The sequence below is a fragment of the Lissotriton helveticus genome, chromosome 8, assembly GCF_964261635.1.
Source record: "Lissotriton helveticus chromosome 8, aLisHel1.1, whole genome shotgun sequence".
Classification (NCBI taxonomy): domain Eukaryota; kingdom Metazoa; phylum Chordata; class Amphibia; order Caudata; family Salamandridae; genus Lissotriton; species Lissotriton helveticus.
Window position 1 is genome coordinate 64,573,234 of NC_136069.1, and position 14,543 is coordinate 64,587,776.

The 14,543-nt window shown below is 46.0% G+C and overlaps 1 protein-coding gene across 1 annotated transcript in view; it reads left to right on the plus strand.

Annotated features, from left to right (window-relative positions):
* Positions 1-14,543, plus strand: part of CASR (calcium sensing receptor) — a 282,126-nt gene that overhangs the window by 183,230 nt on the left and 84,353 nt on the right. Inside the window, exon 4 of the mRNA XM_078656628.1 lies at positions 6,464-7,345. Coding sequence (XP_078512754.1) covers positions 6,464-7,345 — 882 coding nt within the window. The remainder of the gene's footprint in view (positions 1-6,463; positions 7,346-14,543) is intronic.

Genomic DNA, 14,543 nt, shown 5'->3' on the forward strand with positions numbered 1-14,543 from the left:
TGTCCCATCATCTCTTCTACACGGATGACAGCTCTGTAAACATCTGACTGTCTTTCCCTTCCACACCTTATAGTATCCTGCAAAGGCCCCAATTAGTTGTTGGCCAGATTATGTAAGTTATTTTTCACACACAGTAGATACCAGTATTGCAGGTGGCACATTTAGTAGGTGTTGTAAACACATCTAATAAAGAGTTTTCAATGGTTCAACTAACAAAATTCACCAGGAACAAATTGTGGGGGTTCGGTAATGACCATAAATCTCAAAAATCCAATCTTAATTCCCACAGGGTACTAACATCTTGGGGTAATTAATTTGGGACATTAAAAAGATTGGATAACAAATCTAGTAGGAAACAAATAAAGTTCTTAGAGTTAAGAAAAAAGCTCACTGAAAGGATAAAGGTTATGGAATATTGAAGTTAAGGTGTAAAGAGATGACTAGGAGGAACCCATAAATAAAAATTAAGAAACAAACAAACAAATAAACCATCAATCAGAGAGTGCTAGAGGTAGGTATCAAGGGTAAATAAAAAATGGGAAAACACTGTCAGTAAAGGGAAACATAATTATACACAAACAACGCAAAGAAGATAAAAATGTATAATTAAGGCTTCTTAGCTTTTTACTGCTTTCTACAAGTGCATACAGATGGAAAACGATCTCTTCTCAAGTTTGACTTTTAATATTAAAAATGGATAAAAATTAGAATGTTATGCACTGAGTATACACCCTGAATTATAGGTCTCACGTGTGATGTCACAATTTAAGTCTTCTCCACTTACTGTATGCATGTATTGATAGTATTATACATCTTGCATGTAAATCAATTTTAATGTCTCACCAATCCCTTGGATATGCCAACTACTAATATTATGCTTCCTATGCAACTCTTGCATATGACTTGTTCTATAATTCCACCTTGTAATATCACTGTTAATGTATCTTCCACTCCTTGTATATATGTAGAACTTGTATCACACCTTTGACAATTGTGGCAGGAAATATCAAAGGCAGAATATTGAAGGGTCACAACATATTGACTAGAATACCTCTCAGTATTTTATCCCTCAAAATTCTGGTCATCATGATATTGTTTCCCTTCAATATTCAATCTTTGATATTCCGAACCCACTCCACCTTTTATGTATAATATCATTATTAATACTAGTGTTACACTTCTCGTATGTAATGTTACTGTTAATGTCTCATACACCAACACCTCTTGTGAATATGTATGAGTTATACTATACTTCTAGCATGTAATGTCACTGTTAATGTCTCATGCACCATTATCTCTTGTGTATATGTATGACCTTCCTTGGCGGCCCGCGGACCTTGCAGACATCCTACCTGTGTTTTAAAAAAAAAAAATTTAAATAGTGTTAGCAAACACTGCGGGCTGCAGCAGCCCGTCTCTGAGAGACTCTGCTCTGTGGGGGCCGGAGGATTCCAGTGATTGTCAGCGTGGAGGGGTGCTAAGAGGTGAAATACAAGCAACAAAGCATGATTAACATGTAATGGTCTTTTAAAGACCTGTGAAGTACTGGGGTACAGCTGTGTGTGTGCACCGGGAAGTTGTCTCTGCCGGGCTGAGGGTTGACACACGCACGGGGTGAGATGACAGAGGGAGGGAGAGGGAGGGAAGGAGTGGGAGACAGAGGTTGACAGAGGGAGGGAGACAAAGGGTGGCAGAGAGAGGGAGACAGAGAGGGAGACAGAGAGAGGCAGTCAGGGGGAGACAGAGGTTGACAGAGGGAGGGAGACAAAGGGTGGCAGAGAGAGGGAGACAGAGAGGGAGACAGAGAGAGGCAGTCAGGGGGAGACAGAGGGTGACAGAGGGAGGGAGCGGAAGGGAGACAGAGAGAGACAGAGAGGGAGACAGGGAGAGGGAGGCAGAGAGGGAGGCAGAGAGGGAGGCAGAGAGGGAGGAAGGGAGAGGGAGACAGAGGGAGGGAGACAGGAAGACAGGGAGGGAGACAGGAGAGAGACGGAGGGAGAGGGAGGGAGACAGAGGGAGACAGAGAGACAGGGAGAGAGACAGGGAGGGAGACAGAGGGAGGGAGACAGAGGTAGGGAGACTTAGAGGGAGGGAGACAGAGTTTGGGAGACAGAGAGGGAGGGAGACAGGGAGGGAGACAGAGAGGGAGAGAGGGAGAGTGGGAGACAGAGAGGGAGGGAGACAGAGAGGGAGGGAGGGAGACAGAGAGAGAGAGGGAGACAGAGGGAGGAAGACAGAGGGAGGGAGACAGAGGGAGGGAAACAGAGGGAGGGAAACAGAGGGGGGCAGAGACAGAGGGAGACAGAGAGAGGGAGACAGAAAGGGAGACAGAGAGGGAGGGCGACAGAGGGAGACAGAGAGGGAGACAGAGAGGGAGGGCGGCAGAGGGAGACAGACAGAGGGAGGAGGGCGACAGAGGAGAGAGGGAGACAGAGGGAGGGAGACAGAAGGAGGGAGACAGAGGGAGGCAGACAGAGGGACGAGACAGAGGGACGGAGACAGAGGGACAGAGACAGAGAAAGGGAGAGGGAGACAGAGAGAGGGAGAGAGGGAGACAGAGAGTGGGTGACAGAGAGAGGGAGACAGAGAGAGACAGAGAGAGAGAGACAGAGAGAGACAGAGAGAGAGAGACAGAGAGAGGGAGACCGAGAGAGGGAGATAGAGAGGCAGACAGAGAGGGAAACAGAGAGGGAGACAGGGAGGGCGACAGGGAGGGCGCAGGGGCGGCTCTAGGATCATGGGGGCCCTGGGCAGGGAGCTTAGGTAGGCGGCCCGGAAGAGGGGGGCGGGGCGGGGCGGGGTGGAGCGCGGAGGCCAGTGAAGAGGGGGAGGGGGGTCAGGGTGGAGACAGAGAGAGGCAGACAGAGAGACAGACAGAGAGGGAGACAGAGAGGGAGACAGAGAGGGAGACAGAGGGAGGAGGGTGACAGGGAGGGCGACAAAGGGAGGGCGACAGAGGGAGGGCAACAGACAGAGGGCGACAGACAGAGGGAGACAGACAGAGGGAGACAGAGAGATATAGAGATGTGTGTATGCCGGGTCTGGTGGCTCAGTGGACGAAGACGTCTGCTGCAGAGAATCCTGTGTTCAACCTCATGGTCATAATTTTTTTTTGCTTTAGCGCCACCCCCTCCCCCTCTAACCCCTTCCCCACTGGTGAGGCCCTCAGCCAAAAACAACACTGTAAATTTGGCCCCGAAAGAAGGTTTGTGAGTACCCATGTTCTAGCATGTATTGTCACTGTCAGTGGTTCATCCAACATTACCTCCTGTATATATTTACTATATTTATTATACTTCCTGCTTGCAATGTTACTGTTATTGTCTCATTCACCACCGCTCGTCTACATGTATTGCATATATTGCACTTCGCGTATGTCATACAATTGTTAATCTCTCACCCATCCCTTGTACATAGCGCCCACTAGTGTTATACATCACTGATATAATGTCACTTTCAATGTCTCAGCCAACGCTTATATAAAGTTAGGCCCACATTTCAACCTCAGGCATAATCTCCGTACAGTCACTTTCCACCAAAATTACTAACACCTGTGATACAGTGGGTGTCTTTAATTCTGGGATGCAAAATTACTCCAGGATTGCAGGTAACCCCCTTTTGGGTCCCCTATGGGATGGGAAATCATTTCAGAAATGAGTGTTCCAGCACCGATTTCCTCATGTTATCCCAGAGCTCATGGGCTTTGGCACAATCTAATCCACAAGGGGTGACCTGATGAATTTTTTCTCAGTGTCATGCGTGTCTGGCCTTTGACAATGTCCACAAGAAGACCTAACCAAATGGTCACAATCAACAACACTCATCTGCGCCCGCCTTCATATTCAAAGATACCATCAGCTGCACCAGCTGCACCACCTACATGGACACCCCCACCAGCTACATGGAACACTTCACGTTCAAGATGCGCATCACAACCATCTTCTCTTTGGGCGGAACACTCGCATACAGACCACCAGGACCACGCGCCAATTTTGCAAGTAACATCACAGATCTTGTTACACTACTGAGCATCCATGCCAGCACCTTCATCCTCCTCAGTGACCTTAACTTTCACTTAGAATACAGCACCGATGCAAGTTAGAAAACCTTGGAAACTTTAGTCTCACCCAGCACATTACAGAACCCACACACACGCCCGACACGTATTGGAACCAAACTTTTCCTCACTCAGCAACATCACAGTCAACAAGCCAGTAAGTATGACTAGGACAAACCACCCTCCTGTCTGATTCAGCATACACATTCTGAGCCACCACAGACCTAGCACCACCGGAATTACCCACTGCAGGTGGAAAAGTATCACCAAAGAGAAGCAGGCTTCTCCCCTCTCCGCACACCGGCCCGAGCACACCAGCAACTTGCCAAAAGCCATCACGAACCTCAACAGCTGGATAACCAACCACATGCGTCGATGGCCTTGCTCCCCTCCAACCCAAAACCAAGAGCTCAGCCACAGGTCAGTTGGTTCACAGAGGAACTCAGGCTAAGAAAACGCCACTGTAAGCAACTGGAGTACAAATGGAGAACAAGTCAAAGAACAACAGATAGAGACAACTTCAAATCAGCCCTAAGACGCTACCACGAGATGCCTGGAAACATGCCACTATCATGCCCCTGCTCAAGAAACCATCCACTGTGCCCCAACACACTTTCCAACTACAGACCTAGAAGGTCTTAGGGAAAACAAATCAACCGGTGCCTCAAAACATCTCAGCAATCAATAGCTCCTCAACGACACGCAGTCGAGATTCAGCATCAACCATAGTAGAGAAACAGCACTCACTGCCACCACAGATGACGTCTGCATGATCCTTGACAAAGGAGACATGGCAGCCATTCTCCTGGACCTCTCTGTAGCATTTGACACAGTCTCTCACCCAATCCTCATCAGACACCTTCCCAAGATTGGCATCCAAGGACCAGCTCTTCGCTGGATCTACTCCTTCTTAACAGATAGAACACAAGCCAGCAGCCTCGTACTTTACTCCTCGGAAGCCCACAAACTCACCTGCGGAGTTCCTCAAGGTTTCCCGCTCAGCCCCACCCTCTCAAATGCATACATGATCCTTCTGGCTAATGGCATTCACGTACATGACATCAACAGCCTCTCTTGTGCCAATAACACCCAACTCATACTCCCTCTCTTGAACAAGACCCCAACACAAGAAACAAGTTCACAGCCTGCATGACCGAAGTGGTTAACTGTATGAAAGCCAACTGTCTCAAGCTCAACACTGACAAGACAGAAATAGTGATTTTTGGCAAGAAGACCTCACCAAGGGACTTCAACTGATGGTCAGCCGAACTTAGACCCACCACCACACCCAACACCCATGGTAGGAACCTCGGAGTAATCACCAGCAGCAAACTGGACACGACGGCACAAGTCAACAACGTCACTGCATCCTGCTCACACACCCTCTAGATGATGAGGAAGATCTTCAATTGGCTTCCAAGCAACACCAGAAAAACCGTCACTCACACTCTTGTCTCCAGCAAGTTGAACTAACGGAACACCCTCTATGCCGGGATCACCAAGCAACTTATTAAAAGACTACAAACCAATCAGAACTCGGTAGCCAGACTCATAAACAGACCGCAAGTCACGCTAGACCACAGGGAGCTCCACTCAATGTGCTCATTTCAAACTCCTCAACACACATTCAATTCACTAAACAACTTAGGCCCCACTTACCTTAACAGTTGCATCTCTTTCCATCAAGCATCCAGACACTTCCGCCATGCAGGACTCTTCTTCGCACACACCCCAGGCTTACAAAAACCCATATCAGGAGGATGGGCGTTCTCTAACATCACTCCTAAAGCATGGAACGGCTTACCACTCCACTTCAGAGCCTCCTCCTCTCTCCTTGAATTCCACAAGAATCTGAAGACCTGGCTTTTTAATTACCCAACATTCCAAAAGGCACAGCTAGGCACACACCTGCTCAGCGACAGGATACCCTTGCGGGTAATGGGGCTCTGTACAAATAGACATAACATAACAACATGCACTGCTGGATGCAGGTTAGGCAACCATAAAACTTCACAAACTAACAGTTAAGTGGCAAATAATTCAGTGCAGCCAGTCACCACTCCCCAGTAAAACAGACTGCGTGCCCTACTCACCTGACGTGCATCCATGCAGCACTATCTACTGAGGAAAGAGCTGGGCTTACTACTGTTTCTTTGTCTTAGCAGTAACTTACACTAGGAGTGTGTCAATACCTAAAAGTAGAAAACTTGCTCAACAGTGTAAACTTACACAAAAGTGTAAGTTACCTTTGTGAATCACACCTGCTATTTTGAAATATTCTGTGTCCTTGTTCAGACCAGTACTTTTTTCTCCCTCCACTGTTTTCTGCCACTTGTATATGAAGTTATTTCCTGAGCTGATCAAAGCTTATCAATGGTTGTATCTTTTTTTTCATTCTTCCCACAGGTCAGTTATGCATCCTCCAGCCGACTTCTCAGCAACAAGAACCAATACAAGTCCTTTCTGCGCACTATTCCAAATGATGAGCACCAGGCCACAGCCATGGCTGACATCATTGAGTATTTCCGTTGGAACTGGGTGGGCACGATCGCGGCAGATGATGACTATGGCCGACCAGGGATTGAGAAGTTCCGGGAAGAAGCCGAAGAGCGAGATATCTGCATCGACTTCAGTGAGCTCATTTCTCAGTACTCAGAGGAAGAGGACATTCAGCATGTGGTGGATGTCATAGAGAACTCTAAAGCTAAGGTTATTGTTGTCTTTTCCAGTGGCCCCGATTTAGAGCCCCTTCTCAAGGAGATAGTGCGGCGCAATATTACTGGAAGGATATGGCTAGCGAGCGAGGCTTGGGCAAGCTCCTCCTTGATTGCCATGCCAGAGTTCTTCCACGTGATTGGTGGCACCATAGGTTTTGCTTTAAGGGCAGGACAGATCCCTGGTTTACGAGAGTTCCTCCAAAACGTGCATCCTAAAAGATCCCCTGGCAATGGGTTTGTCAGGGAGTTCTGGGAGGAAACATTCAACTGCTACCTCCCAGAGACTTCCAAGAACTCCCAGGCTCCAACCTCTCCTCCAAAGAGCCCTGATGAAGGGACGAGAGGTGGAAACAACACTGTGGGATTCCGACCGCCATGTACAGGAGAGGAGAACCTTACCAGTGTGGAGACCCCTTACTTAGACTTCATCCACCTACGGATATCCTATAATGTGTATTTAGCAGTCTACTCCATTGCACATGCCCTACAGGAAATCTACACATGTGTCCCAGGCAAGGGGCTCTTCACCAATGGGTCATGCGTAGACATCAAAAAAGTTGAGGCATGGCAGGTAAGTGGCCACATCAAATTACTTCTACAGATTTACTGTTTAGAGATTGTTTTCTGGTGTACATATATATTTTATCAATTTGCTAATAATATTACATTTTCTAAACAGTTTCCAAATCTCTGAGTAGGCGTTATGGGCGCCTGGGGTCTGTGAACCACAGGTTAAGAACTGCTGCTCTAGGCAAATCTTACACAGTTTAAAGGAGTATATAAGCTGAAAACATTTGGATTTAACTACATTTTAACTTCTGTTTTATACAATAGCCTATAATGGCATCTGTGTTAGAACATTGAAACCTTTGTCAGGCCTTTGAACCTAAAGAAGTGGCACCACTATTAGACCTACCTGTTGTGGCTATCCTACAACTGCATGACCCTTCCCGCTATTCAGGGGCAGGAGACTGCATTTTCTCTAATCCATCACAAGGTTTATCTTGTGAAATACAACTTTTTCTGCCTTATTCAGGCAAAGACATGAAGGTTGGACAATAAGATGGTGAGATATGATCAGCTTTATAGTGGTATACCCAAGATGTGTTGTTTGCTTTTAACCATCCCCTTACCTCTATGCGTTAGATGTTGCGGGCGGTGGAGGAATTCTTCACCACTGATGAGTTTAATGCCAATGACTCTACATCTGAGTTTTTGTCCTGGTGGTGACTTTGTTGTGGTGGTCCTTAAATACCAACTTAATGGGTCTGACTGTATTCCAATAATTGAATTTCAAATTACGCACAATAGGAGAGGGATCAACAACAGGAATATACGACATGCGGTTGCGGATATTACTGATAAATTTGCAAGGGTGTGTAAATTTTCACCTAAAATGATGGGCAGAATTACTGTTTTCAAGGTGGTGGTGCTGCCCAACCTGGTATTTCTTTTGTAAGCTCTCCCAATCACTTCACATGGTATATGTTTACAAATGATAATACATCCTGTATCTAGATCTGTAAACCTAAGCCTGTAACACATACTGTATCTAGATTCGTAAACCTAAGCCTGTATAGAGTCTTTATCTAGAAATGCAAACCTAGGCCTACATACCGAGGGTATCTAGATTTGCAAACGTAATCCTGTATAAAGCGCTTAGAGACCAGTGGTGATTTGCGCTATACAAAAGCTAGGTAACATAACATAACATAACATAACATATAAAGACTATCTAGATTTGCAAACATGATCCTGTGTACAGGCTCTTTCTAGAATTGTAAACATAATCCTCTGTAGACTGTATCTAGATTTTTTAACATAATCATTTATACAGGTTGTTTCTAGATTTGTAAACATAATCATGCATACAGACTTTATCAAGATTTGTAAACATAATCCTGTATAGAGACTGTATCTAGATTTGGAAAAACAATTCTTTATACAGACTCTATCTAGATTTGTGTAAACATAGTCTTGTATACAGACTATATCAAGATGTGTGAACATGATCCTATATAAAGACTGTATCTAGATTTGCAAACATAATCCTTTATACAGGTTGTGTCTAGATTTGTAAACATACTCCTGTATACAGACTATATCTATATGTGTAAACATAATCCTGTATAGAGACTGTATCTAGATTTTTAAACACAATCCTGTTTACAGACTATACCTAGATGTGTAAACATGATCCAATATAAAGACTGTTTTTAGAATTATAAACATAATCATGTATACAGATTGTATCTAGATTTGTAAACACAATCATGTATACGGACTATATCTAGATTTGTACAGGTGATCCTATATAAAGACTGTATCTAGATTTATAAATATGATCATGTGTACAGATTGTATCTAGATTTTTAAACATACTCCTGTATACAGACGATATCTAGATTTGTAAACATGATCCTATATAAAGACTGTATCTAGATTTATAAACATGATCATGTATACAGACTATATCTAGATTAGTAAAAATGATCCTATATAAAGACTGTATCTAGATTTGTAAACATGATCATATATAAAGACTGTATCTAGATTTATAAGCATGAACATATATACAGATTGTATCTAGATTTGAAAATCATACGCCTAGGGAAGTGAATCTTGGGCAGCATCACCAACTTGTAGACAGACATTCTGCCCATCATCTTCAGTGGTAATTTACTGTTGAAAGGCTACGTATGGGGAAGTAGGTTCCCACTGTGTTAAAAGGATCATCTTACAACTATCATAAAAGTTCTATGGCGATTTGGCCCAAATATGCCATAGTATTACTCAGGCCTATGTAATGTCTGTTTAAACCATTCTCACCCTGCAGATAATTTAGAAGATAGGCTGTTAGAAGTGCTGGATTTGCTGGTGCCTCTGTCCTTGAAATAGGGTCGTGCAAACCAGTGGGTAATTCCCACAATAAAGTTACTGAATATTTGGATGCATTTAACAGAATGACTAGCCACAAGCGGCCCAATCTACATTCTACATCCATACATACTTTTCACTCTACTTACACATTTGAAGGATGGGCCATTCAGTTCCTTAACAGATTGCATACTGGTTACACTGGGTGGAATCTTCTTCAAAAATATTCCTAAATCCCTTGTTGTATTAGGAGATATGTGTAGGTTTAACAAGACACACACACACATGGTCTTGTTGGATTGCCCGATGGACCACCCAATAGGGTGTTATGACACCAACTTAATAGCCAATCAATCAATCAGGAATTATAAAGCGCTACTAATCACCCGATGGGGTATCCAGGTGCTTGCAGGCCTCAGAGGCTTATTCGAACAGCCCGGTCTTGAAGGCCATTTGGAATTCCGGAAGTGAGGTGATGGTCCGGAGTTTTTCAGGTTTTTGCTGTGATGTGGGCGAAGGAGCGTCGTCAACATCTGCTTTGGTAGATGCAGGGAGTAGTAAGTGGTAGCAGTCTTAAAATGGAGAGTGCAGGACGATTGGCCATGCCACAGAAAAACACATTGACAGCTTGATGCTGTGGTTGGTCCGGAGTATTGATAAAAATATGCCATCTCAAGACTCCAACAGATGGTCCTACTGCTAGCCGAAGGCAGCACTGCACTTTGGTGGATGCACTCTAGTTCACGACTGGTCTCAAGATGGGCAAACGTTAGAATAGAAGGATCCATCATTAAATCAGATACGGAAGCATGTGATTTTTGAGGGACACAAACCCAATGAAAATGTGTGGCACAGAGCTCTCAAATCCTTTGTGAGCCATAGTTCAACTGATCCCTGCTGGTACTATATATACCTAGGAGGAGTACTATTGCACCACTGAACGAGTGGAACATGATGTGCAACGTCTCTTACAAGAATCCCTCCAGCAAGAAACACAGTCAGAAATGATGCATGACTGCACATAAAAGTTTTAAAAATGTTTGCAATGCTCCATTGCAAAGAGCAACTGAAATGTTTGATATAGAACCATAGCCGCTGATGGGGGAAATTCAGTACAAGCAGGCATTCCCTTTCAGGCTGTTTTTGATAGAATGCAATTTGCCAAGGATAGAGTATTAAAATGCGCCCAAAAATATAAAGGTAAAGAAATTATCACTGAGCACATCTTACACATTCATGTCATTGCACTTTTGTTAACCTAATACAGTTAAGCCCATGCTGTTGATATCAAATTAACACTGAGCCATTTCACATGTGCCTGGGGGTCTCCAAGCTTAGGGCTTTGGCCGGTAGCCTTGTTTACACGTCTTAAGCTGTCACATTTCTTGGGCCTTCGAGATGGAGTCACAGGAAGCTCTTCGCTCCTAAGTAGTGTCTCGCTCTGGTTGGCCGCACTTTCGATGGTTATGGAACCCTCTGCACGTTCTTTGCCGGCAGTATTTTGCCAAATTAAAAAACTTCGGGGCATATTATCAAGACCCACGTTAAAATTATGTGGCAGGAAACTGCCGCTAAAGCGGCGATAATGGGATTGATAATATGCCCTTGTGAATTCCCATAGAAGCCCATGTTCTGGTGTGAACCTGGGCTTCTATGGGAATTAACAAGGGCATATTATCAAGCCCATTATCGCTTGCTGTAACCTGCATACGGCAAAGCAGAGTCTAAACAAATGGGCGAGGCCACCATTAGAGTGGTCTTGCATTTGCTCGAGTTGGAGTTAGTGGCATTAAAAATGACAATGCCTTTTATACATGTGTTGCTCTGAAAAAAACACATAAATAAAAGGCATTGTCATTTACAATGCCAATAGATAAACACTCGCACATGCGAGACCAGTTGCATTGAAAATTCTTGTTATTAATGGCTGCTTAAGGAGAGTTATTTGCATTTTACGAATTTGTAAATTGGTGTTATATAATGTTTTTAAAGCTATTTTAAGTTAACCTCATCGACGCTCATGACGAGCTCAGCTCGTCATGAGCCACGGTGCTCGTGTGCTCATGACGAGGTCAGCTCGTCATGACCGCTGGAACGCTCGCACGCAGGGCTTATTCCCCTGCTGTGCAAGCGTTCTGAAGAAACGGGTGTGGTCATGAAGAGCTGAGCTCGTCATGAGCACGGGGGCGCTGTGGGCGCCCCTCTCTCCCCCAGCACAGCGGGGGAATCAGCCCCGTATGCAAGGGGCTAAATGAACGGATTATTAATTGATTGGTGGTTTGGCGGCTTTCTTGTCTGTCGCGGGTGTCTGCTCTTCATGGCTTTTCTTCCTATTCCTGTCTTTGTTCTGCCCAAGTAACATTTCCATCTAACTGTGTTTTACTTGGATGACGTCAGAACCTCGCATTGCATTGCATTAGTGTCTATTTTCTCTCCCACTCTCTCACTCTTCACTCTCACACACCCTTTTGTGCCCCCCTTTATTCTAAAAGTTAGTTGTCCTTCAGCACCTACTTGACCCCCCCACTCTTCATCAGCCACCCATCAATGGGCTCTCTATGAACTAAAAGTCATCTTTAAATGTTTTTTTAAATCTTCATGACCGCCACCACATGTTCGGCCAACTTGGATGGATGCACACTCTTGTGCACTCAAGGTGAAATATTTTTTTAATGCTCATTTTTAACAGTGCGGGGGGCACGGATAAATGAAGTGATTTGCCCACAATGACACAATATTGAGCCGAGGCTAAGATCTAAGTTCCTCGAGTCCCAAGGTGGGCAGTTCTAGCCACTAGGCTACATCTCCTTCAAACTGTTTTTTTATGGGGGAAAAACACATTTCAGGATGCCCGCCATGTGCGTGTGCACATAGGAGGCTATCTTCATTTTATTTTTTCCCATAAACGATAACCCCACGTCACAAATGACACCTGTTGTCTTTGCCTGTGCTTGTTGTGTGTGCTGTTCTGTTCCTGTTGCGTCAAGGTACAGGCCTGGAGACATGGACTGAGAGAAGAAAAGAAAGCCGTGGGGCTCATTTATGAGCCCTTGCGTCACTTTTACGCCACTGGTGCGTCACTTTTTGTGACGCACCAGCGGAGTAAAAAATGTGCCTTGTTGCACCATATTTACAAAGTGACGCATCTAGGTAGATGCATCACTTTGTAAACCCCTGCGCCACATTATACCTGCGCCAGGTATAATGTATGCAAGGGGGGCGTTTTGATGCAAGAAAGCGTCATAGAAGTGCCGCAGTGAAATCTATAAGATTTCACTGCGCCATTTCTTGGCCGCTAATGCGTCAAAATCTTACGCCTGCCATGAGGCAGGCGTAAGACTGACGCAGGCACTAACAGCATGGGACTTGCCCAAGTGAAAGTACACATTGCTGGAGTTGCGTCACTTTTGTGACACACTCCAGCAATGCGTCACTTTTGCGCCATACAGATACGTCAGAAATACTGACGTATCTGTAAATATGACGCATCGTTAGTGTCACAGGGAGGGCGCAGTGAAAAGTGACACATCGCTGTTTTCACGCAGCGATGCGTCACTTTTCATAAATGAGGCCCTATGCTTTTAGATCAGTGAAGCTGTCATGGCTACAAGAATCAGGAGTGTTTCAAAGTCCCAAGATCGTAAGGTAAAAAGTGTCCTGTGTGACGAGTGGCAGTGCCTGCTCTGTAGACCCCCTGACGTACCGTGGCCTCCTGTCAGGGCCGGACTGGCCATAGCGGGCACCGGGCAATCTCCCGGTGCGCCGCATGCATGGGGGCCGGTTTTGGGCCCCTGGGGGCCGTTTTTGTTACAGGGCCGTTTTTGCAGCATAGGTACAAAATGGACCCTGTTCCAAAATCGGCCGTAAACCGGCCCAGGCAAAGAGCTTGGTGGCACCTCCAACCCCACTTTGCCAGGGCCAGTTGTGGTTCCCAGTCCGGCTCTGCCTCCTGTGAAGAGAGACTTCCACAAATGGCTGCACAATGCATCTGTCGTAGGCTCTTTTCCCCCATTAGAACCTTATTTACCAGCCTATGCAGAACTGTAACTATTTATAAGTTAATAAGGTCAGCGTGGGTGACCTAGCGCCTAATAATAGCAGCGCCTGCAGGTGTGGGCGGGAGCGCGCGCTGTGACACGGGGGTCAGCGTGTAAGGAAAGGAGCGGGCGGTGGCGACGCTGAGCTCGCATCAGCCCAGGGCCTGCTGCTGCATTTCAATCAGGGTCGAGGCTGAGCAGTTTAAAGGGCCCTGGCTGCAATGCAAAGAGGCGCCTCCCAGCCCCCCCACCCCCCAGTCTGGGCTGAGGCCTGCTGGGGGCTGGACACCCTCCAGCTTTGCACAGGCCTCTCCTGTGATACCCTGTAGACTGCAGGAATTATAGGGTTGATGTCATCATTTAGATTATGGGACTTCTTCTACAAAATCAATCAATCAATCAATCAGAGTACTTGTAAAGCACGCTACTTACCCGTGAGGGTCTCAAGCCGCTGAGGGGAGAGGGTGCTGCTACTGCTCGAAGAGCCAGGTCTTGAGGAGTCTTCTGAAGGTGAGTAGGTCTTGGGTCTGCCGTAGGTGGGTAGGGAGTGTTCCAGGTCTTGGCGGCGAGGTAGGAGAAGGATCTGCCGCCGGAGGTCGTTTGTTGGATGCGGGGGACAACGGCGAGGGCGAGGCTGGCGGAGCGGAGCTGGCGGGTGGGGGTGTAGAGGCTGAGTCTGCTGTTCAGGTAGGCTGGTCCGGCGTTGTGGAGTGCTTTGTGTGCGTGGGTGAGAAGCTTGAAGTGATCCTCTTGTCGACGGGGAGCCAGTGTAGGTCTCTCAGGTGGGGGGTGATGTGGCTGTGGCGGGGGACGTTGACGATCAGTCGGGCGGAGGCGCTTTGGATGCGTTGTAGT